This window comes from Equus przewalskii, unplaced genomic scaffold (assembly GCF_037783145.1).
Source record: "Equus przewalskii isolate Varuska unplaced genomic scaffold, EquPr2 contig_5935, whole genome shotgun sequence".
In the NCBI taxonomy this organism is placed as follows: Eukaryota; Metazoa; Chordata; class Mammalia; order Perissodactyla; family Equidae; genus Equus; species Equus przewalskii.
The window spans coordinates 17,680-43,264 of NW_027227808.1; the positions used below are offsets into that span (position 1 = coordinate 17,680).

Here is a 25,585-nt window from a genome sequence, read left to right on the forward strand (position 1 = left end):
TAGAAGCTTGAAATCACGTATAAGTGACATATTGTCACCATGTAATCAAAAGAGCAAAAATAAAGCCAATTATAGACTCCTCCAATTGATAGCAAGCTAATACAGTTTCTTGGGTGCATCAAGTGTGTATCACTTAAAGCTTCTGCCTTGTAGTTTTATACCTTCAATTCAGCTTCCTCTGGTCAGTATTCCTCTATTATTAAAAATAATAACCTTTGTTGGCTTTACTTTTCTGTTAAAATTTTTAAAATATAAACCATGACCATTAGATGTATTGGTTAAGGTCTTGTATAAGGACCCAAATGACCCATTTCCCTCAGCCCTGAGAAGTGTTCCTCCTGGGCCCCCGAACGCCACCTCCTGTGGGGCTTTGGAGGCATGCAGCCCCGGCAGGGTCCCTTCTCCGGGGTTCACCGGGTGATGCAGAGCAGAGTTTTGTGCTCATTCGCAGTGGCGTCCTTTGGCTCTGACTGTTTCCTGGTTTAAGCATTTTCCTCCTTTCCCCTTTATTTACTTAGCTTTGATCTTCCCGTTTTATTGGTTTTTAAGTATTCAAATCGTTTAGGAAAGCATGTGAGAAAATCATAAGACCCATAAAGATGTTGGAAGTCAGTGACCTACTGTATTCACTTGACTCTCTGTCAAGTGTGGTCGTATATGTGGACCTTCCGAACTTGTGGGTCAGCGAGCTGCTTGTACTTCCAGGGTTCTGAATTGGGCGAGTTCTTAAGAAATGTCAGACTTCAGAATAGAGCTGCTTGCTAAAAACCATGCTTGTCTCCCTTCGAAGACCATTCTGGTACCGCCATATTTTAAATATCTACAACGGTTCCTCTTTTCAGGACCCTGTTCGCTATCCTGGCCTTGCAGACAAGTATGAGAGTGCTTTAGAAGATCTTCATTCCAGAAATCACTGGGGTACATCAAAGTACCAGGTTGGTAGCTTTTTTTTTTAATTGAAGGGCCTGGGCCATGGAGCTCCTGCACCTGGACGTCCCACTTATCTCTCAGTGACTCTCAAGCTTTGTAAACTGGACCTCCTCTTCTGGTGAACTCAAGCCTCCTATCGTGTTCATTAAAATTTCAAAACCAATGAAGAATTAGGACTAAAAACAAAAGTGGCAATGGTAATTATTTTTAAATGTCTGTTTTGATCTTGAAGGCCATGTGTTTTGTTCTGTGGCCTTGTACCACCGACATGAACGAGCTGGCTACCTTGCCACATGCTCTCTGCCCTTGGCACCATGGAAGTCGGAGCACAACCAAAGTCACTTCTGTGTCAGGGCCACAGGGCTGCTTCATTTTCAGAGAAGGAGAAAACCCAGTCCTTAGAGGGTGATGAAAAGGCAGGAAGGGTTGTTAAAAGAGCCGCTGGTTTATTTTGTTTGCATGTGGAGACACTCTCTTCCCCCAGTCCCTCTGTTCCGAGTGTTTTTTCTGTGAGTTACATTTGAGTTGAGTCAAGCGTAAGTTCTAAGATCTAAGCGTAAGTTCTATTTTTGAGCTCTCCTAAAGAAAACTGACTGTTGAGAGGGCAGAATTCCTCATTAACTTTGAAATGGAATTTTTTGCCATAACATCACAAAACGATCACCTGAAGTGGTCCTGTTGGTAAACTGGATAAGATTCAATGTGTTTTTTCTTGAAATTATTATCAGGAAACTTCACCTTGAGAGTTTTATGAAGTCAAGAACATGAAGAGGCTTTTAAAGCATCAGTTCATTGAATCTGTTGTTGGATTTAGTTATAAAAGCTCACAGTCTGTCGTGGTGAGCGTGAAGTTGGTGTATATTCCTTGAGATTTTAGGGTCAGTATGTTCAAAAATTCAAATATGCCAAACTCCACCGCAAGAGATCATTTTGAAAGTTAAAAACAGCTGCCATCTTCCCTGGCATTCTGCAAAATACGGCAGCTGCAACCTTCGGCTTGTAAATACCCTAACCTTGCCTTGCCAATGGAATAAACTTCAGAAAGAAACAACGAGAACAAATTATTGGCCATTCCAATCATCCGAAGAAAACTGATAATCTTCATCTAGTTCGTCATCTTCAAAGGGAGCTTGTTAGTAAAGCTTGCAAGTCAAAGTTTTGGAAGCAGTGTATCTGCCACACAGATGAGTTTCATTTTTTTTTGTTTTTGTGGTTTTTCACACACACAAATATCCACGTTGTTGGTGCAACGTCAGCACTCCTGATGAGCATTTTTTCCCCAAATGAGTTCGGTTGCTTTGAAAGCGTTTTGACACAGCTCCAGGAGATGGCCAGTTCAGGGAGACGATATTCTTCCATCATATCTTTAGCCACAAACAAGCAGAAGCAAGTAATCGAGTGCAACCCCTTTCCCCAGTAGATTCATCATGCTGACTGCAAAAAAAGGTGTTATGTCTTCAACTAAAATAATCAATTTCATATCTGATTCTAGAATAGAACAAAAATACATCTTAGTATCTTTCTTCAATCTTTTGGCAGGCTTCTCACAGCAATATTTCAAAAGGCTTTTTTTCAATGTGATGATGTGTTTCATTATTTACAGTAAAAAGTATTATGTCACAGAAAACTTCCAGGGCCTTTATAGAAACCTATGAATGTATTTCCTTAGTATCTAAGCTTATGAATTACCTGGAATTTTGCTCTTCAGGATGGAAAAACCCCCTTAGGATTTTAAAAAAAGATGTGGATGATTTTTCACTAAAATCTTGTCCAGGTTGAGAGCCCAGCAGAGCATGAGAGCACAGCACTCGGGGTATTCTGCAGAGGGCATCGATCCTGCCATCGGGAACACCAAAAACCATACCAGACAGAGCTCTTGTGTGTGTTTTTCTTTTGATCATCATCTCAGCTCCTCAAAGGAGAGGGAAAAGAGACCTGCTGGGGTGCTTGGTCAGGAGGACGAAGCAGTGGGCTCCATCGATGGAGCTGGTGTGGGTTAGGGCTGCTGCAAACCCCTGTTCATGCCTCAACCCCAATCTGCAAAATTTCCTCTCATTTTCCCTATTTGCATACATTTGTGGCCTAATATCTACCTTTATTTAATGGTGCCTGGGCCAGGTTCTAAGTCATTTTTCTTGGTAATCTTCTGTTTTCTAATTTATAAAGTCAGGATGAACAAAACAACCAAAAAAACTTAGCCAATGCTCCTTTTTTGTGCATTGTCTTATAGTAATTGCAAAATTGAAGTTCACATTTAAATGAAACAAATATGGGCATCAGAACAGTAAAGGCTTATGGGTAAGCATATACTAGAAAACAGTAAATGTTATGTGAAGTAGGAATAAGTTTAGAGCATCCTACATGTGTCTTATGCCAAGTTAATTTCAGAAATGACTACTTTCTGCATATAATTGTCAGTCAAAATTTCTCTGATATTTTACTTTTGTCATTTGTATTATGAAAACAACAGGTTTTTTTTTTCATTTTCCAAATAACCCATAAAAATGCTGAGCACGTTTTCAAATTACCCGTGCCGCTGTCCTTTCCCTGCTGATGGTCCAGGCCTGCCGGCTGCCTGGAGACCCTCTGGTCCATCTCAGGCCGAAGGTTTGTAATGTGAGTCCCTCAGTGGGTGGGCAGCGAGCGAAGACCACTCTGCTCGGTCCCGTGAGCAGCAGAGGGCATTGGAGACGTGTGTTTTCACCGTTATCTTTACATAAGCTTCCCCATCCCAACCGTGATGGCTCTCTTCCATTCATGGTATTTGCTCAGTTAAATCCACTGTTCAGAAAGGAAAAGAAAGCAAAACATCAACGTGAGAAGAAAACAGGCTCGTTTGTGGGTGGGACCCCGACAGCTGGGTCTTGCCCTTCGCTGCCGCAGAGCAGGAGGCTCGCAGCACGTCCCCTGGACCAGGGGGCTTCGCCTCTGGGAAGTTGGCAGCTGTGACTGAAGTGAGATGCCACTTTAGGTGGAATTAAGTGTTGCATTTATCGTCAATATGTGCTGAATGATCTTTCTCAAATTGCACATTCTGGCGATCGAATACAAAAGTCTTTACCATGTGTTTCCTCAGATGCCTTAAATGATGCTGAGTTGGAAATAGGTCTGTTTCTATGGCCTCTCTCCCCCCTGCCCCGTAAAGGTTCTAACCAGTATGTGTTCTGTTAGTGGCTTGTGCCGTCCTCCCTCCTGCTCTGTGGTGTAGCCTGGTGAGGCTCATCTCAGAGAAACAGTCCCTGCCTCCTCCAGGGCTCGGGCTGACCCGTGAACTGCAGTGAGGAGCAGCCGAAGGGGGGAAGGGGAGCCCTCCCAAGCTTTTGCCAGGCCTCACCACCTTGGCCGACCTACTGTGTGCCCCTCACCCCCAAATCTTCCACACCCCATGCTGACCCGGTGAGTCATGGACGGGGCACTCAGCACTGCTTAGCAGGCAGCTCCTCAGCCAGAGCTCCAGACCCAGAGCTGCCCTCTGCTTTGAGAGGCAGCCCGTGGCTGCCTGGCTGGCAATTTTCCTGGAATTCCCACCTCACGCACTCCCATCATCAGCCCGTTGGCAGCCACAGCCTTCACCCTGGTCTCTGAGTTTGGCCCGTACCGTGTCTCTTAACGCCGTCTTCCTTCTTCCCTCCAGTACTTCTTCTCCCTAAAACAACCGACTAGGAAAGCCAACAACTCTCTCATTTGAAATACTTGGGGAGACATTATGTTTCTTAGTTTCTACTTTGGTTAACGAAACGTATAAGGTATTTACAGAACCAGTAGCAAGACATTTTACCCCATGGTCTCTAAGAAAGAGTAATGTTAGTGAATCGTTACTCAAAAGGAATCTCCCTTTGGCTTCGTTCTTTATCAGGATTGTCTAAGGTATGAGTGTTACCAATTATTTCCTAGACTTTTTCACTCAAAATAGAAAAAAAAGGCTCTTCTGGTTGAAGGCTTGCCTTCAATATTTTCTGTAAACATTGTCATGATATCATCATGCTCTGTGGCACAATATATGTGCCATGTTTAGATAAACAGTAAAATAATTTTGATAATAAAATTTAAAGAAATATATGAGCATGAACAAGATGACGTAATCTTACCTTATCAGGAAGAAAGATTTATATTCATTTACTTACACTAATGGAATTTGCATTAGAGACGTTGTGGTCTGTATTCAAAAGATGTGGGAAAAAAGCAATAACAACATCATGGCTGTAGATCCCAATTCCCCTGTTGAATTACTGGAACAGGCTTATCGTCCTGGTGTTGCTCTTAGTAATGACTGTTTTCATGTTCTAGAGTGTTCTGGTTTGCGTGTACATTATATAGCCACCTTCTTGTGGGAGAGGTGCATAAAATGATTATAAAAATGATTTGTTGGTTATTGATTAAACAGGATGTAGACCCAAAGCAGCTTCCTCAAGACCCAATTGGCCGTCCCATCATGCATCTGTCTGGTATTAAGCATACCACGGGCGAAGCCATCTACTGTGACGACATGCCAGTGCTGGACGGGGAACTTTTCTTGGCTTTTGTAACAAGTTCAAGAGCTCATGCTGAGATTGTGTAAGTGATAAGTTCTTACCCTGTAGACAGTCATGGTTACATTTTGCCTAAGTCATATTAGTGAAAAATAATGATATGAAGAGGATACGCTATTTGTTGGTGCGATCCAGTGCAGATTAGAGGTGAAATGGGATTGAAATGGAGGATTTGCCACAATTTGTCCCTCTGTATAATAACTTTATTATCTCGGGAATTTTTTCCCAATTGCGTGGCAGAAAACTGTTGTGAAGGGTTCTTGGACGTATCTTACCTCTCTCATACCTTATTCTCCAATTAAGCCCGTTCTCCGTGGTCCTCGGCTGTGGGGCTGCTCTGAGGAGCCGTGCTCTGTGTTCTCATCTAGGTCCATTGATCTGTCCGAAGCTCTCAGCCTGCCAGGCGTGGTGGACATCGTGACCGAGGAAGATCTTCGTGGTGTAAACTCCTTCGGCCTTTTTGGTGAACCTGAGAAACTTCTGGAGACACAGGAGGTACTGCATTGTTGCTTTCTGTTTTAAAAACAACTTCCTCTGCTAAAGGCACTTCATGTTTTCTTAAAGAAAGCATTGCATTTTGCACATCGTAAAGGATTCCAGTATTCTTTGAATGCTTACTACAAAACACTATATTCTAATGTTGGATGAATTCAAAGATATTCATTTTCTACCTGAGAAGTTGACTAGTTATATAAAATATACTTTGATGTTTTATATTTTCTAGCAGTAAGATAGTGTGCTGCTAACAAGCATGGGAAAGTGAGGAGAGAATAATGATAACTTTTCTTTGCTAATCCCTCCCCTGAAAATCTCACCATTGGCCCGTCTCAGTGAGTCCAAAGTCCCAAGTCCAAGTTCAAGTGTTCTCTCCACCATGAAGCCTTTCCTCACCCTTTAATCCGGGAATTCTCCCTCCTTTTCTGAACTCACTGACTCATTCCTTCATGCTGCCGTGTATTCAACAGGCATTTTGAAAATAAGTACCTGCTATGGCTGGTCATTGTAGCCGAACGAGACCCATGTGGTCATTGCCCTCACAGAGCTTAGAGTCTAAGGGGGAAGGCACAGTGGACCTTGAGTGCACTTTCTCCGTTGTCTGAAGCTTACGCATTTGTTCCTACGTCTTACATAGTCCCCTACCCAGTAAACGTCCTCGAGTGAGGGCCCATGTCTGGTTCATCGGTGTATTCCACACACTGCCTCCCACATAGCAGGGCAGCACGGTGAACGGGCAGAGGAACAATGATAGCATTGTTGCCGTTTGAAAGTTTCAAATGACTGGAACTTTGGCTACTGCATCTTAAGTTAGCAGAAGATACAGCAAGGACAGTTCAGCAGGTTTTCTGCATAGCTCAGCCTTCAGAGTTCAGTATGTCCCCAAAGAGCCCAGCACTTGAAACACTCCCTACCTCTGGCTCTTGCTGGCGGACTTAGTTGATAAAAATGAAAGTTTGTTGACTGAGAGTCTGAAGTCAAGGTGAAACTCCCCCGAGGCAGGGCCGTGTGGCCTTGGCAGAAGACAGTGAGAATTAGTGTTAAGTGAACAAGCCCCAGCCCTTCTAGGTTGCACGATAGTCCCTGCGCTGAGCTGTGGGATGGTGATTGTGAGTGTCTGGCGGCCTGTCTGTGCGCCAGCTCCCAGGGGACACCCGGCGTCCATGCAGAGCGGGGAACAGAGCCGTGTGAGTGATCGCCTTAGTTAGTTTAATGCCTTTTTAACATTTGTCTGTAGCATGTTATGCTTTATAAAAATCTTGTCATTGTAGAAGTTTTAAGCGTACACAACGATAGAGAAGAAAAGCACTGTGAATCCCCATAGACCCGTCTCCCAGCTTGAACAGTTATCGACGTTTTGCCGTTCTTGTTCATTTATCTCCCACTGGCCCCATGCACCCACACCCAGCAAACGCTTGTGTGTGTGTGCGCTGGAGTCAACTTTTTTTGTTACCGTTTTTTCAGAGGATGAAACTGCTCTGTAATCATTGTAGAAAAGACCTAATAGTGTAAAGTAGACTCAAAACATGAGCGGGGAAGTGTGGCTTGTGATCACGGGACAAGGCTGGGGAGAGACTGCACCGTTGTGGGGACTCCTTCCAGGCCTGACTGTTTCACCTTTCTGGAGTCTTTGTTTTGTTTTTCCATCCACTTTCTGCCCTGGTCCCCGTGTGAACTCCTCAGGCGCCTCCGTCACCCGCAGGTGAAGTGATGCAGGGGACGCGCTGTGTGTGGTCACAGCTTGGCTGCTGTGGCCTCGTGTCTCTTCACAAGGAGCCCGTGCTCCACCGCAGTCTGGGGCAGAGGTCTGCTCACTGCAGTGTTGGGCTGTCACTCTGTCCCTCCTCTGTGCAGGAGGTGGGCTGGGACCTCTTGGTCCTCGCTGTTCGTGAAGGCAGAAGCTGCCGCTCAGGATGGGCCTGCTCGTGGTGTGGCAACCACAGGTCAGGCCGTGGGGCTGGCTCTCCTGGGCCAGCTGGCCCTCAGCAGTCCTATCTGCTTGGCCTGGAGCCTGAGCCGTGCTTGAGGCAGCATCTCTCCTGCCCCCTTCAGCCACCGCTGCCAGTGACGTGGGACAAAGACAAGAGCCCCCCAGCGCCATGGGTCAGCGGGCAGCTTGGACAGATGCACTTTCTACCGAGGCCTTTGTTAACCTCGCCACCTCGGGTGTAGGCACATGTGAAGGGTCATTTCCTGTGCATCTAGCTCTGAGCTTGGCCGGAGGAGGAAGACGGATGGAAGGAGAGGACCTGGTGCCTGCCCCCCTTGAGACAGAGGTCTTTCCGTGTCGTAGGTGTTCTGTGTGGGTCAGCTCGTCTGCGCCGTGGTCGCGGATTCCGAGGTTCAGGCAAAGCGAGCTGCGAAGCGAGTGAAGATTGTCTACCAGGATTTGGAGCCCGTGATCCTAACTATCGAGGTAACGAGGTCAAGGGTGGGGCTAGAAGAGCAGATTTCAGTGGTGGATCAGTTAAAATGCTTTTGGCTTCAGTAATAGGAAAGAAAATCTGACCCAAAGTGGCTTCCAAAGTTTGGGGCTTTTATTGGCCCTGCACTCTATCAGTGTTAGCAAGAAACCGGATTTTCTGCTCTCTCCTCTCTGCTGCCCACAGGACAGACTTTATCCCCTGTGGTCACAGGATGGCAGCCAGGAGCTTCCAGTTCCTGTGCAAGAAGCCAAGGGAGAACACTGTTGTCCCAGCGCTCCACGCATCCTGAGATGCAGCCTCATCAGGACACTCTGGGCACATGTCCATCTCTGAACTAATGACTGGCCAGAGGAATGGGAGGTGCTGTGGTTGCTGCCAGGGGTCAGATTTCTCTGCAGTGCATGGCCATAAGGGGGAGTGGTGGAGACCTAACAGAAATCTGAGCGCCATTTGGAAGGGGGAGGGGAGAGGATGCTGGATGGGTGACCAACAATGTCCAGGACGGTGGACACACCGTTAACTCTGCATTCACCTTCACCTGGGCTCTCAGGCGCACAGTGAGAACCCACAAGATGCTCTATGAAGCAGACATTGATGACACTGTTTTTAGATCCTTCAGTGCATATCTTAAATGAGCGTGAGAAACAGATTCTATGATGCCCACAGGTATTTTGGCAACTTAAACAAATTGGAGGATGGCATTTCCTGTTTTTTAGAAAAGAATTCAAAATTTATAAAGGTTTTAAGACTCATCGCCATGAAACGATAGTTTTTCTGCATACATTTCATTGGTTCTTATGATTTACTAAGTAATCCATGCATGTAAGTTGGGAAAGCAACATGAGTAGGTTAGATTCAGCACATGCGGACTCCGTGTGCTCTGGGAATACAGTACTATCTTCACAGTATAATGAGTAGGTTGTTCTCTAGATGCCTAGCATGCGGCGAGGCAGAAAACGAGGAAATGACTCGGCCAAGATTAGTGTCTCCGGGAGAACTCGGCCTGGGGTGTATTTCTATCGTGTTGCTTTATGCCCAGGAACGTAGAGTTTGTTTCTGGACAGTGTCCTCAGTGTTTTAATATGAAAATAAAATCACATCAGGAAGACAAAAATATAGAAGTTTAGTTGCAGTCCAAGAGTGATTAGGCCTTCCGGATGTTCCTGGCCAGTTTCGAATTCAAATATTCTGTTCCCCTCTCAGACCCTTTTCAGTCACCTGTGGCCTGCTGAGAGTGCTTACCTTACGCATTCCTTCCACAGCATTGTCTGGGAGTGAGAATTATTTCTTAATAAGAAATTGCTTACCTAATACTTCATCAGAAATTTTGTTTGTAATCCTCTGGCCAATTCCACTGGCCAAATATCTTCCCTTTCCTCTCCCGACCTTCCAGCCAAGTAAAATTCCAGTGAGCAACTCCACAGCACTCTCCTCCTGCCCTCCCCAGCTCCAACCAGCAGATCTGTGGGTGTGTGCCGGAGAATGCCAGACTGTGGCAGTGTGGAGAAGAGCTTCCTCCTGCTTTATCGGAGGTTGAGCTCTCCAAGGACAATCAACTGGAGCAGGCCGGGTTTCATCACAGTCATAGCAGGCGCATACGCCCAGCTCTCCGCACTACAGTTCTTTTACCACTTTCCCGACCAAGAAATGCTCAGGACACTGGCTCAAAGTTGCTCAGAGAGCAAGCAGCAAGTGAAGTGGAAAAAGATTAAACTTTTAAAAATAGGATTTATAAAACTCCTCTTTTCAACCTGGAATATCTAAATCTTAGGTTAACAAGACAATCATATGAATTGATCCCAGTAGGAAGTGTGTTATCAATCAAAATAGGATGAAAACCAGTGTTTCTGTGTCGCTCTCACTGAGGGATAGCCTGGCTTATGCTTTGTAGAGCCTTTAAGAGTTTGCATGGGGAAACTCTATCAAAACTCCTGGCTCAAGAAAGCTGATGGCCCTGGTGAGAAAAATATGCTCCTGACCAGAATCTCTCGTGGATCCTGATGCCCAACAGCATGCCCATGGCTAACACCTGACAGAGCCCACTGTGTGGGTACACAGTTCTAGCAGGTTTCATGCATTAACTCACTGAATGCTCACTTCAGTCCTGTGAGCAAAAACTGTTATCCCCATCTGATGAGGAAGCTAAGAGACAGGGTTACCCGAGGTCACACAGCTAGTCAGTAACAGAAGCAATCAGCAAATGCTCTGTCAAAGAACCTGGGCCCCACGGTGGTAAAAATAAACCAGCCCACTTTTTGAACAGAGGAAATGGCAGGATCACAATAGAACATCCCTGAAGTATGTCAGTATGTCTAGACACCTACTGCTAGCCAGAGGAAACCAGAGTTTGCAGAATCCTTAACTGCTAGCAGGCTGGAGTTTTGTGGGTGGACAGTAATCCGTGGTAGACAATGCTGACAGGATCTGGCACGTCACATTTGCCAGTGGACACAGGGGTTACAGTGAGGTAAATTCCTGGGGATGGGTGAGAAAACCAACCTGGATTACTGTAGCTGTGACCCTGATTATGTGCACCTACCACTGTCCCCTGTCACTGGGCACCCAAGGGAAGCTGATCGGAGCCAGTAAGAAGTGGATCTGTGGTACCCGCAGTGGGCTTGTAATGGAATCTTCCTTCCAAGGCAGGAGGTCTCCCTACTGCCCTGTGCTCCTCCTCGCAAAGGAGCAGCATGGGGCTGGCAGGCAAGGCTGCCATGACCCTTACCACTTGAGTGTCTTCAGCTAGCACTGATGGAGCACGTTATGTGCCATGCAAGCTCCGGACATGCCTCATTTCATCCTCACCATGACCCTGTGAGAGCTCCGTGCCCAGCTATACCTGCACTGTACGGATGAGGCTCAGAGAGGTGAAGTAGGAGACCCACAGTCAAACAGCTGTGAATGGAGAAAATGGACACAGCTTCACTGGTCCCCGAGCTCAGGCTCTAAAGCCCCTGCTGCGTGTCCCAGAGCGAGGGGAGAAACGCTGCCCAGACTCAGGCAGCGGCTCCTGCCATAGGGCCGCGTCTCCTGCGCAGGTGGCCTCACTCTTCTGTTCTCTTCCTAGGAAGCTATACGGCACCACTCCTTCTTCCAGGGGGAAAGGAAACTGGAATATGGAAATGTTGATGAAGCATTTAAAGTGGTTGATCAAATTCTTGAAGGTAAAACGATCCGAAAGAAAGGGTGAGCGGGGGAAGCGACCCTGGAGGCCTTCTAAGCGTGTCTAGTCTAGAGCTGCCTTTGCTCTCGAGAAATCAGCTCAGAAACAGGCACCTCGTTCACAGATGGGCTTCCCTCTGCCGTGAGTGTGTGTGTGTGTGTGTGTGTGTGTGTGTGTGTGTGTGTGTGCGTGAAGAGCTCAGCAGAGAGACGAGATGGGAGGCCCAGGCTTTGCCCATGGCAGCCCCCCGCACTGACCACCTGCCCCGCCATGGCCTCAGTTGTTCTGTGGATGTTGTCTCTTCCTGTTCACAGTCACCCTGCAGGTGGGGAAATGAGGCTCAGAGGGGTTAAGGAGCGCCACCACGGTCATACAGCAGTTGCTGAGCGACAGAGCTGGTGGTGGAGTCGGTAGCTTTGTGTCAGGACCTCCAAAGCCCACGTTTCCTTCTCTTTCCTCCTGTCTCCCCTGACTTCTCCCTCCTCCCTCCCTTCCCTCTCTGCTTTCTCCCTCCTTTTCTCTCCCCTTCCCTTTCTCCTGCCTGCCCTTCCTTCCGGACTTTCTTCCGTTGTGTATATGTGTAATTAAAATTAAATTTTCCTCTGAGAAAATAGTTGATCTGAACTTTCCAATAAAAATTTTGTAACTTTTTATTTAGAAATAATTTTAAATTTACAGAAAAGTTGCAGAAACCTTAAAGAAATTCCTAATTACCCTTCACCCAGAATCCCCAATTATTAACATTTTGCACTTGCTTTATCATTCTCTTTCTCTCTTTCTATATAAATATCCATTTTTTTTCTGAGCCATTTGAGAGTAAGTTACAGACACGCTGCCTCTTTACCTCTAAATACTACAGTGTTTATTTCCTAAGAACAAGGGTATTGTCTTACATAAACATACAGTTATCAAATCAAAACATCAGCACTGACGCAATGCTATTATTTAATCTACAGACCTAATTCAAATTTTGCCGTTTGTCTCAATAATGTCCTTTATAGCAGGAAAAAAAAAGGATTTACTGTAGGTCTTAACCGATCAAGTTCCCGCTGTGCTCTGCTGTCACCCATGCTGTGGAAGACCTGCCATCCAAGATCTGATTTCCCCAGAGGCATTGCTGGGTGGGCGTGGGCGTCTGTCCCATATCTGAGGGCAGGAAGTAAAGCATTTGATGTTGTCTGTCTTGAAGTGAATTTCAGGGACATTGGCCTCTAGGTGGTAGTTAGAAACTACCATCTCCCTAGTTTTTCTTTCCACCTTTGATCCCAAGCTCAGGAAGAGTCCGAAGACGTACCAGCCCCAAACATAGAGCCAGAGTCAGCCCGCCCACATGAGCTCAAAGCCACCATGTTTCTTAGCTCCACGGCTGTGTTAAACCTGAAGCTGGTCACAGCTCACTGGATGATGGCATCTGTAAGCTGTAGAAAAGACACCGTGCGCCATCACCTGCTGGTGTTCCTCGGCGCCCTGTCTTATTAGCTGTGGGACTTGCAGGGCACTTCTCAGGGCTGAGTCTCCTTGTCTTAAAATTGTATGGATAAAGTGATACTGATCCCAGAGATCCGTTATGAAGATCATAAGAGAGAATATGTGTGGGTGTTTGGCGCAGAGCTTGACACACAGCAAGAGATCCATAATGGTGAGTGATGATTATTATTAGGTTTAGTGTTTTGTTGTTGTTCTTGAGCTAACACACTGGCAGGCATCCGTTCATCAAACCTAGGGTTTCCCAGTTTTCCTCACTGTGAGATGTTTATGAGACCTGCCTGCAGAATCCTGTGCCCTTTCTTGCAATTCTGGAGTTGGAGGATCCGGGTGGCCCAGGAGTCTGTTTCTGACAGCTTTTCACGACGCTCCTGGTGCTTCTTGCTTGGGATCAGTAAAATGCGGCACTCTCCAGGGGTGAGCTTGTCTTGTGGGAGAAGAGAGGAGGGGGCATTTTTAGCACAGAGTCCATGGTGTGAGCATCTTGGAAATAGCGATGTTTGGGGTTCCCTGCACCTGTGCCATAGTGTGTTCCTGCCATAATGTTTTGTGTGAGAATTCAATTGTTGTGTTTTCCTTGACATCTTATTTAGTTCAGTTGGGTACTTTGTTCAATCTGTCTTTTACTTGAATTTTCACTTCTTATAGCCCCACACCATATTGATATGTATCAAAGTGATACAGGAGACTTTAAAAGGGACATTTATACTGCCTGTACGTTTTGATCCTCTTGACTTACTAGTTTGAGGGTTTTTTTTTCCTTATTCTGTAATTGTCATTTGGGGTCAGAATTTTTGAATACTTATTTCACTGAGAGGTAACTCATGGAGAGTGATAATAACAGCACTCTCTCTGCCCCTAGGAAAACGGGTGTTTCAAGAACAAGAGAATATTTAAAAGATAAAATATGTGGGGCATTGCGTCAAGTCTTAGACTGTGTCCTTGAAGACAGTGATATTCTTGTTTGCTTTGACCCCCGTGGAGACGTGTGTCAGCCCTCCCGGACCCTGGGCTCCTGGCACCAGAGGGCCTTAAAGGTCACCATTTAAAATCAGATCTGCCTACGTGTCCGGCTCTGAAGTCAGCATTCTCTGCTCTACATTGTGCTACTTCTCATTTATCTCTTTTTAAAATTCCGTTCGCGGGGTGGGCTTTACCCTGGAGAGTGTGGATGCCGATCTCTGGAGCAGCATTTGCAAGAGATCTAGGAGCCTGAGACGGAGAGGATCTCCCCAGCCTGTCCTGCTGGGCGTGGTACAGAGCGACTGCTTCGTATCTAAATGGCTTTTTCGTCTTCAAGGGCCTCTTATTAAAATGTAAATATTCCTGGAGTCATCACTCCTAAACCGTTAGTGGGATAGCATTTTATCTCAAGGATTAGTTGAGCAAATTGATTTCCAACCAAGAGAGTTGAGAGCAACACCTAGAGTGAGAAAGGGCGCCGTGGGTCGAGGGCTGTGGGATGGGCGGCACAGTGGAGCAGGGTTCTGACACCTTGCTGACCTTCAAGGTTTAAACAGAAACAGTTCCGTCTAATGTTTTTTAGTTTTGTATTTTTTAAATGAAGTAGATGTTTAACAATTAATTCTGGGTGGATAAGTGGAAATGCTAATGCTGCAAACCATGAATTTGAGCCTACCGACAGTGGGTCTTTTAACGTACAGTCTTTGATAAAAGCTTAAATTGAGAACGAGATCTGAATTCTTTTTTTTTAAAAGATTGTTTTTTCCTTTTTCTCCCCAAAGGCCCCCCGGTACATAGTTATGTATTTTCAGTTGTGGGTCCTTCTAGTTGTGACATGTGAGATGCCACCTCAGCATGGCTTGATGAGCAGTGCCAAGTCTGCGCCCAGGATCCAAACCGGTAACACCCTGGGCCTCTGAAGCAGAGCAGGCGCACTTAACCACTCGGCCGCAGGGCATGCCCAAGATCTGAATTCTTGACATTTTAATTGTTACATTTTACAAATGAAACAGAATTGGCTCATTTTTCTATACTTTTTTTTTTTTTTTGAGGAAGATTAGCCCTGAACTAACATCTGCCATCAATCCTTCTCTTTTTGCTGAGGAAGACGGGCTCTGAGCTAACATCGTGCCCATCTTCCTCTACTTTATATGTGGGACGCCTGCCACTGCATGGCTTGCCAAGCAGTGCATAGGTTCCACACCTGGGATCCAGGCTGGCGAACCCTAGACCACCAAAGCAGAACATGCGAACTTAACTGCTGCACCCATCTATACTCTTTCTTTACTCAGATTTTAGTTAAGATAGGAAGTGCAGACAGCAAAACAAAAGATTTCCTTGGGAATCTCCCTCAAGCAATTTGCAAATCAGTATTTTGGGGTATAATTTTTAATTTTTTAAAGTCTGCCTTCCACTTAACTTGATGCCTGGTCATAATTGTGTTCTGTTTTTTCCCTGTGTTTTTTGTTTTTTTCCCTGTGTTTTGAGCAGTTACTTGGTTTTCAGCATTCCTTTTTATCCGTAGTGTTCTTGGAGTGTATTTCTTTGTCTGGTTTTTCTAGTGGTAGTTCTAGGTGTTAAATTTTATTTATCTATATTACAATATATCTGGTGGCAACATTTTATTACTTGAGTAAATTATAGAACCCTTACCTCCCTTTTCATTCCTTTACTCTCCCTTGTTTATAATATCATTGTCTTAAAAATTCCCTCTGCATTCATTGACTACCACGTGAAGCAATGTTACGATTTTGCTTTAAATGCAATTCGTAAAACTCAAAAAGAGAAGGAAAGTCTACTGTGTTTACCTGTATTTTTATTCTTTCCATTGTTCTCTCTCCTTTCTGAACAGGAACAGAAATCTCCCTGTTACAAGATTTCTTTTTTTAAAAAGACCATTTCTCGGGACTAGCCCTGGTGTCACAGTGGCTTACAGTTTGTGCACTCTGCTTTAGCAGCCCTGGGTTCGCAGATCTGAATGCCAGGCACAGACCTAGCACTGCTTGTCAAGCCACGCTGTGGCGGCATCCCGCATGAAATAGAGGAAGATTGGCACAGATGTTAGCTCAGCGACAATCTTCCTCAAGCAAAAAGAGGGAGATTGGCCACAGATGTTAGCTCAGGGTCAATCTTCCTCTCACACACACAAAAATCATGTCTTCTCTGTTTCAAAAACTTCCCTTAGTCATTATTGTAGGATAGATCTTTTTTAAGACAAATTCTCTTTGTTTTCCTCCATCTAAGAATGATTGACTTCCTTTTCATCCTTGAAGAATATTTTCACTGGATGTAGAATTCTGAACTGACAGGTCTCTCTACACTTGAAAGATGTTGTGCCAGTTCCTCCGGCCCCCAAGTTTCTGATGAGAAGTCGCTGCTTTCAGAGTATTTTCCCCTGTAGGTGGGATAGTGTTTTTCTCCCTCTGCTGTCAAGATAGTTTCTTTTTTTTTTCCCACTTTTCTGAAGTTTGACTGGGATATGTCCTGGCATGGATTTCTTTGGATTTATCATATTCCCAAATATTCACTCAGCTTCTTGAATCTGTAGGTTTGTGTCTTTTGCTAAGTTTGGGAAATTTTCAGCCATTGTTTCTTCAAATACTCGATTTCAGTGACCCAAATTTCAGTCTTTTATTATAGTTGTACAGGTCTCTGAGGCTCTGCTCATTTTCTTTTCAGTCTTTTTCTTTCTGATGTTCAGATTAGGCAATTTCTGTTGTTATATTCTTGTTTACTGATTATTTCCTCTGTTCTCTCTGTTCTGTTGTTGAGATCATCCATTGAGCCTCTTAAATTTTGGTGGTTGTATTTCTTAGGTCTAAAATTTCCATTTGGTTCTTTTTATATCTTTTGTTTCTTTGCTGAGATGTTCTATTTTTTCATTTGTTTCAAGTGTTTATGTAAATGCTCGTTGAAGCATTTTTATGATGGCTACTTTGAATTATCCTTGTCCAATAATTCCAACAGCTGTGTCATCTCTGTGTTGGCATCTGTTGATGATCCTTTTTCATTCAAGTTAAGTTCTTGGTGTGATGAGTGATTTTCAATTGTCTTTTGGTCATTTTGGGTATTATGTTACATGACTCTGAATCTTATTTAAATCTCCTCTTTTACCAGACTTCTTCTGACCGGGTGTTGGTGGGTAAAGAGGGGTGATGCCTTGTTATTGCTAGGTGGAGGGTGGACGTCCACGTTCCCCTCGTGGTCCCACTGACACCACCCAGCAGAGGGTTTGGGTCGTCTCATTACAGCCTGATAAGAGCAGGAGTCTAGGTCCCCCCTCAAATTTTGCAGATAAGGATGAGGCCACAGTTTTTTCTATAGTGTTTGGCTGGAATAGAGTGGTTATTATATAAAAGTTTTCTGTCCTGCTAGGTTTCTCTTTCCTGGTCCTATGGCTAGAGAAAGTAGGCTTTTCTTGGGGCTTTTTTGGGTCTTTGCCTGTTAGTGTTTTCGGATTGCTGATGTCTCTGCACTAAGTCTAGGATATATGAAGCAAAGAAAAGCAACAACAGCAAAGCCCACTGAACTCACTTCGGGTCTTTGCTTGGGTCCCCAAGTCCCTAGCAGGTCTGCCTTCTTTTCTTTGCCTTTCAGAGTCATTTTATGTTTCTTTTATACGTTACGTCCAAGGTTGTTAGCTGTGCTTAGCAGAAGAAACAGGAAGAGGTGCATCTACTCCATCTTGTCTTGGAAATGGAAGTCTCCTTGCTGTAATATTTTGACTCTGGACAGTCACACGCCTTTCCCTAGGATTCTGTGACCTCCTGTATTGGCAGACATGATAGAGTCTGCTAGAGAACGCTACTTCAAATCTGCATATATAGTGAAAGCTGAATATACTTTGTGGCACTTCACTGTGCAGCCTACTGTCCCAGCGAAGCACCATCATTGGAATTTCTCCATAATGGGATAACAGCTGGGGGAATGCTACCTGTGCTATCAGACAGCCTCTTTGACTCTGGCGTACTTTCCTATAATAGGTGAAATACATATGGGAGGTCAAGAACATTTTTATATGGAAACTCAAAGCATGCTTGCTGTTCCCAAAGGAGAGGATCAAGAAATGGATGTCTACGTGTCCTCACAGTTTCCCAAATACATACAGGTAACATGGGGCCTCTGTGGAGGGGATGTGGCTAAATGGTATCTGCCAGCAAAATATACCAAGAGCAATTAGAGGCAAAAGTGTCATTTCAGAAGCTGAAGGAATTTGGAGCACTAATACTCAGTCCATGGATGTAGGGGCCTTCTGTTTGTGGATCTGTAAATTCACAACCACTTATGTAATCAGCAGGTCCGCTGTTAAGGATACAGAAACAAAGAAGGAAAGGAAGGAAGGCCTGCCCTCCAAGGCCAATGGGGCTTAACTCACAGGAAGCAGTCGAGAAACATTCTGGACAGAATGCAACCAAGCACGTCATCAGCTAGGTTAGAATTTACACAGGTGGAGGAATTAAGAGAATACGGATTTGCTAGGTTCTAGAGTTATCCAAGAAGTCCCATGAAGACCGAGTCTTCAGTTTGGATTCATAGGGAGAGTGAGTTTTGTCTCGACGGTGAGAAGAGAGGCCATTTGCAGGCAATTCCACGCCAAGATCAAATGCCACTCATGCATTCATTTAGTCACTTGTCCCTTCTGCACACACTTATTGCCTGTGTCCTCTGTATCAGGCAGCGTGCATGTAAGAAAGAGGAAAGGCACAAAGATGCCCACGCTGGAATGGAAGATGCATTTAGGGGGGCTAGTTTAAGCATCAGGGTGAAAGTAAGGGGAACAAAGCAGAGGGGTCTTGATTCAGTAGGTCGTAAGCAGCCAGTGTCATGACCAGAGCAGGTGGAAGTGTGGGAGTGTGGAGACTGAGGCCTTGTAGAAGGTGGGACAGTGAGAAGGGCCAGGTAAGCCCCACCCCAGTCCTGTTCTGCTCCTCACTCCCGGTGTGACATTGGGCTCATCACTTCATCCCTGTGGGGTGTCCATCTATAAAAATGACCACTAAACAATATGGTGGCAGAGAAGAGCAAGGCCTGCTTCCAAGGAAGACCTGCTGGCCGACTTCAGCAGGAACCCAAATGGGAGGAGAGAAGAAACTCCAGGGGAGACAGGAAGACGCAGGGGAAGACCCCAACCTCTCACTGCGCCAGGCAGCGTCCGCCAGGGATCAGTGTGGAAACGACACTCTGGGTGTGGTTCGTGGGAAAATTTTAAGAAATTTATTAACACAAAAATATCTCATTGATATTGAAAGGACTACTTAATATTAATGATAGTTTTGGCAATATCATTATAGCCAAGTACCACTGAGACCAGGCATGGATATATGCCCAGGTCATTGGAAATCATCCCGTTCTTAGTATAAGCACACAGTTTGTGTATCATAGACATTACGGAACCAACGGGTCAGGGCTGTCCCCCTCCTTGCTGCAGATGAGTCAGAGTAACAAGAACTGTTATCACTCACAGGACTATAGTGGCTGCAACCTTGAAGGTCCCAGCTAACAAGATCATGTGTCATGTAAAGCGTGTTGGTGGGGCGTTCGGGGGAAAAGTGACCAAAACTGGCATCATGGCGGCCATCACCGCATTTGCTGCAAACAAGTAAGTGGAGAAAATCTGCTAAATAGAAAAAAATAAAACAAGGTCATGCTGAATATTCACAATATCAGGGTTAAGGAGGAAGAGACTGGGTCAAGATTGTTTAAAATCACATATAATATACAAATACACCAACAAGTGCCACTTATTGCAATGTCTTTATCTTGTACTGTCAAACTACACACTGTGAGAACCAAAATGAGAAGCAAAATCAGTAACTGAGAAAGAATAAAAACCACAGCAAAAATGCTGTAATACCTGGAGAGTAGACAGAAACAGGTCCTGAAAGGGTCGGGGTCACTTGTCCTTCGCCCCTGTGTGAGAGAGGTCTCAAAAGATTCATATGTTCGTGTTTAAGTAGCGGTTTTGCTTTTGTTATGCTTACCTTATTGCTAGTACCGTTTTCCTGTGAGCATCTCGAAATATTCCCACAGGAAGCTGTCTTTGGAGCAGGCACAGCTAGAAGGCTTAATTTCTTTGCTGAGTAATGTAGGTCAGTTCCTCTCTCCATGAGACACGAAGATACTGATTCCAGACGTGTCCCGTCAGGGAGCACTTGGCAGTCGGACACCAGTCGAGTTTCTCCGTTTGTAACCAGTCTGTAGTGTGGCCTTGGGACTGTTCACCTATAGCAGAGGCTGTTGTCACAGTGGGAAATACCCCCAAACGATACCCTGGAGCCTCTGGCACCCAAGAGCCTCCTTCCCATAAGTAGTGAATGCCAGGCGTTGTGCCTCGACCCAAAGGGAGGGGAGGCCACTGTGTGGGCCTGAGACCAGCACAGCCTGGGCTCAGGGAGTAGTTCTGTTAGGTGTGTGGACACCATTCAAGCTCTCGCTAGGTGTTATATAAACCCCAGATAAAACCTACTTGGTGAGGGGCTGGCCCGGTGGCATAGCAGTTAAGTTCACGCTTTCTGCTTCAGCGGCCCGGGGTTATCAAGCCATGCTGTCACATGGTCCCACATATAAAACAGAGGAAGATGGGCACAGATGTTAGTTCAGAGCCGATCTTCCTCAGCAAAAAGATGAAGATGGATGCAGATGTTAGCTCAGGGCTAATCTTCCTAAAAAAAAGCTACTTGGTGAAGGAGTTTACTTCTCCTGCTTTTTTTTCTGTTTCAGACATGGCCGTCCAGTCCGCTGCATTCTGGAACGAGGAGAAGACATGCTAATAACTGGGGGCCGCCACCCATACCTTGGCAAGTACAAAGTGAGTAGAGGAAGAAGGGGGCGGAGAGGATTCATGTTGTAAATATGACACTCCATCAGTGCAGACGGCAGCATTTGGCTTCTCTCTAAAGGGGAACAGCAATGAGCAAATCAGCAAATTGTGCTTCTTTCTAACTTTTTATTCCTTGTGCTGGCTGTTTGATAACTGGCTGGTTCAACAAAGCTTTTCTGCTTTGTTCAAAGATTTCTGTTTGTGAAAAAGTACTAGACGGTATTGGCTGGAGCAGAGTAACTGGAAAGCGTGAGGATATGCATCTTTGAAAGTAGATCTGAGAACCATGCTGTTCCCACACACTTTAAAAACAGAACAATTCCCATAACAATAGTGTTATGTGAAATTGCAATTATTTGCCAACAGGTTCCTCAGTTTTCAATATATCAAGAGTATTTTTGTAAAACTCTGTCCCGGAAATTCCTAGAAAAATTTCCATAGGAGAAAATAATTACTTTTTGCTTTATAAGAAATAGGTAGTAGTGAGAATGGACTAACTGCCATAACAAACAACTAAAAACTCTCAGGCACTTAAATGTTTATTGTGTTATTTCTTGTTCAGGTACCAGCCCAGTGGAATAAGTGGGGGTTGGGAGCAGGGAGAGGAGAGGACCCTGCTCCAGAACATCATTCAGGAACTCAATGCATTTCCATCTGATAGTGCCACCATCCTCCCCTCGGACTGTACTGTCCAATATGGAAGCCACTAGGCATAGATGGCTATTTAAACTTTAAGTTACCTACATTAAAGAAAATTAAAAATTCATTCCACAGTTGCATTAGCTATATTTCAAGTGCTCAGTAACTACATGTGGCTAGTGGCTGCCGTACTGGACATGCAGGTATAGAACATTGCCGTCATCTCAGAAAGTTCTCTTGGATAGCACTGCCCTAGGGACTCCGAGTCCTCTACCGGACCTTCTGCAGAGGGCAGAAGACTAGGGAGAGAGAGCAGGAGTGTTATGTGAGAGCTGTTTCAGGCACCAAGACTGTAAGTGTGGACCTTGCCTCTATCTACATGTCATTGGCTGGGACTTTGCTGCCTAACTGCAAGGGAGGCTGGGAAATGTAGTCTTCCTGTGTGCCCAGGATGAAAGACAGCAGGATCTGTTGAACACAGCATTGTCTCTTCCATGGCTGGTGTACCTGCATGCATATTTTTAGAAGATAAAAATGTGTCTGTTTCAACTCACATTCTCTCTTAGCTATATTTTGAATCTGCTTTAGTTCAACAAAGATTTATTAGAGAGAACTTTGTCCTGACAGAGATTACATTTTCGGAGTTGAGGGAGAGACAAGACTTACACATGTGAGGTCATTATGAAAGTATAATAATGCTGAGTTTAAGATGAGGCGCACATAGTAAAACTACACGAAGATGAATATGACGTTAAGTATGTACGGGAGACATCCTAGAGAAAGTGATCATAAATGGCCTTCAAGAGTGGATAGGCAGACAATGACTAATGATTGGATAAAGAGATGTGGTATATATATACAGTGGAATACTACTCAGCCATAAGAAAGACATAATCATCCCATTCACGACCACATGGATGGAGCCTGAGGGCACCATGTTCACCGAAATAAGCCAGACAGAGAAAGACAAACACCATATGATTTCACTCATATGTGGAATGTAAACAAACTTTCGGACAAAGAGAACAATTTAGTGGTTACCAGGGAGAAGGAAGAGAGGGTGGGCACAAGAGGTACAGGGGCACATTTATATGGTGTTTGACAAATATTAATGCACAACTGAAATTTCACAATGTTATAAACTATTTAGACCACAATGAAAAAATTAAAAAAAAACAAAGAATGGATAGGCAGAAAGAAGGCATAGCAGGTGGTGGGAGAAGTAAGAGCAAAAATGCAGAGGCAGGAGGAACGTGGTGTGTTTGATGAGGGCAGGAGTAGGAGAGTGGGGAATTAGAACACAGAGTGCTTCCCTAAGAGGAGTGGGAACAGACTGGTGAGGTTAAGTGATGCCAGACTGAGAGGAGCCTGGAGTCCCAGGATGCGGGTTTAAACTTGATCTCACGAGAAGAAGAGACTGAGCAGATCCTTGACCAGTCAAGCGTTGTAACCAAACATGAGCGCACTGGGGAGGGTGATATGATGGCGCTAGGCAGGGTGGCCTAGGGAAGAGAGAGGGTTGAGGCAGGTAGACCACCAGGGGGCAGTTGATGCTGTAGACACGAAGCAGTTGGGGTCTGAGCTATGATAGCAAGATGTAGAAGTAGAGACGAGTCCAAGAGCCGAGACAGTGTGACAAACTTTGCAAAATACAACGGAGACTAGAACCATCAACATGACTTGGAGGTTTCTAGTGGAAAGAGCCAGGTTGGAAGGAGGAAACAAATCTGGAGGGACAATGATGAGCTTGTTTGTGTAAATGTTGGGGAAGAAGTGACAATGGGACATTAGGGAGAAATGTCCTTCACCAATATGGGATTTTATTGAAAGGACTGGATTATAGTTATAGAAGCCATCAGCATAGCAGTGATTAAGACTTTGAGAAAATAATGTTTTCTAATGGAGAAGAGGATGAGGACAGGAGATGATATTAATAATACTTGTAATGGTAATATTAATAATTTTATTTAGAACACGAGCTATATTTCAGACACTTATGTTTCAGTCACTTACCTATAAGTTTCCGGGCATTGCCTTACTTACGGCCACTTCACAGATAGTCAGAGAGCTTAGATAGCTGGCCTGAGATCACAGAAGCAGCAGAGCCAGCGCCCAAAACTCAACCTGCTGGAATTCAAGGCCATGCCCTTGACTATAGCTTTGGTTTGAATTTGGTTCCACTTAACAAACGTCATTAAAGTGAACTTTGATAAGCTCAGATATATTGAAGCAGAGCGCAGACAGAAAACAGAGATATTAGACACATCTTCAAAGGAAGGAAGATATTTATTTAAAAGACCTCCAGCAGCACCAAATGCTGCTGGGAGTTTTGATTGAATTGGGCCCTATGAGAAGCACGTGCAGAGTACACTATGAGCAGCCCACCAGGTTTGGAGATTAGGGGGTTAGCCGGCTTTGGGGGAGAAGGTCTTGGTAGACATGTGAGCATGGGAGCCAGAATTCCAGGACCTGTGGCAAGACCGAGAGGTCAGGAAATAGGCAGTTGGTTTGCGTTAGGAGAGAAAAGGATTGATGGACCAGTAGTGATGAACTGGACGAGAGGGGTTTTTGTTTGTTTTGGTTTCATATCTTTCTCTACCCTTCCTTTCTTATTGTTATTTTCAGTTGTGGCAAAATACACACACATAAAATTTCTGTCTTAACCGTTTTTAAATATACAGTTCGGTGGCATTAAGTACATTCACATTTATGTGCAACCATCACTACTGTCTGTCTCTGGAATTCTTTTCTTCTTGTAAAGCTGAAACTCTGCACCCATTCAGCAATAACTCCCCATTCCTCCCTCTGCCCAGCCCCTGGCAACCACCATTCTACTTTCTATCCCTATGAATTTGACTACTCTAAGTACCTCAAAGAAATGGAACCAAACAGTATTTGTCTTTTTGTCTGGCTTATTTCACTTAACATAATGTCCTCAAAGTTCCTCCGGGTTGCAGCATGTGTCAGAGTTTCGTTCCTATTTAAGACTGAATAAAATTCCCTTGTATGTATGTAACATATTTTGTTTATCCATTCACCCATCGATGGACACTTAGGTTGCTCCTAGCCCTTGACTATTGTGAATAATGCTACTATGAACATAGGTGTACAGATATCTCTTCAAGACCCTGCTTTCAATGCTTTTGGCTGCATACCCAGAAGTGGGATTACTGGGTCATACAGTAGTTCTATTTTCAATTTTTTGGGGAACTGCCATACTATTTTCCATAGCAGCTGCACCATTTTACCTTCCCACCAACAGTGCACAAGGGTTCTAATTTGTCCACCTCCTCACGCACACTTATTGTTTTCTGTTACTGGTCAGTTGATTGTTTTTATAGTAACCATGCTAAAGGGTGTGAGGTGGTATCTTGTGGTTTTGGTTTGCATTTTCCTAATGATGAGTGATGTTGAGCATCTCTTCGTGTACTTGTTGGACATTTTTGTATCTTCTTTGGAGAAATGTGTATTCAAATCCTTTGTCCACTTTTTAATCAGGTTGTTTGTTTGTTGTTGTTGAGTTGTAGGAGCTCTTTATACATGCTGGATATTAACCTTTATCCAATAAATGGTTTGGAAATACTTTTCCCCATTCTCTGGGGTGCCTTTTCACTCTGTTGCTTGTATCCTTTGATGCATGGGAGTTTTCCATTTTGAGGTAGTCCAGTTTATTGGTTTTTTTCTTGCATTGCCTGTACTTTTGGTGTCATAGCCAAGAAATCATTGCCAAATCCAACATCATGAAGCTTTTTGCTTATGTGAGGAGGGTTCTCAAGTGACAAAGTAAATGTTAGAGAGACGTGGTCCCCGGCATCAGTATCGCAGTTCAGTTCTCTTTCTCCAGGCTGGATTCATGAATGATGGCAGAATCTTGGCCCTGGATGTGGAGCATTACTGCAATGGAGGTGCCACCCTGGATGAGTCGTTATTTGTAAGTGTTTTAAGGAACAAGTTCACATTCTGGAAAGTACTACATAAAATGAGTTATTCCATAAAATGTTCAATAGTCAAATAGTATTCAATTATAAAAGCATGAAGACCCTTCTTGCAAGGATAGCCATATGTTCCTGGGGCCCCCAGAGTGAGCCCAGAGATACTGGCCAAGTCTGTGTCCGTGTGTTAGCTCCGAGTTTCC

The 25,585-nt window shown here is 44.6% G+C and overlaps 1 protein-coding gene across 1 annotated transcript in view; it reads left to right on the top strand.

Moving 5' to 3' along the window:
* The window catches only part of LOC103544567 (aldehyde oxidase-like), a 62,306-nt gene that overhangs the window by 17,110 nt on the left and 19,611 nt on the right, over positions 1-25,585 (top strand). The window contains 9 exon segments of the mRNA XM_070606821.1: positions 843-935; positions 5,315-5,484; positions 5,828-5,954; positions 8,248-8,370; positions 11,448-11,544; positions 17,975-18,115; positions 19,464-19,590; positions 20,712-20,799; positions 25,295-25,381. Of these exon segments, the coding sequence (XP_070462922.1) occupies positions 843-935; positions 5,315-5,484; positions 5,828-5,954; positions 8,248-8,370; positions 11,448-11,544; positions 17,975-18,115; positions 19,464-19,590; positions 20,712-20,799; positions 25,295-25,381 (1,053 nt within the window).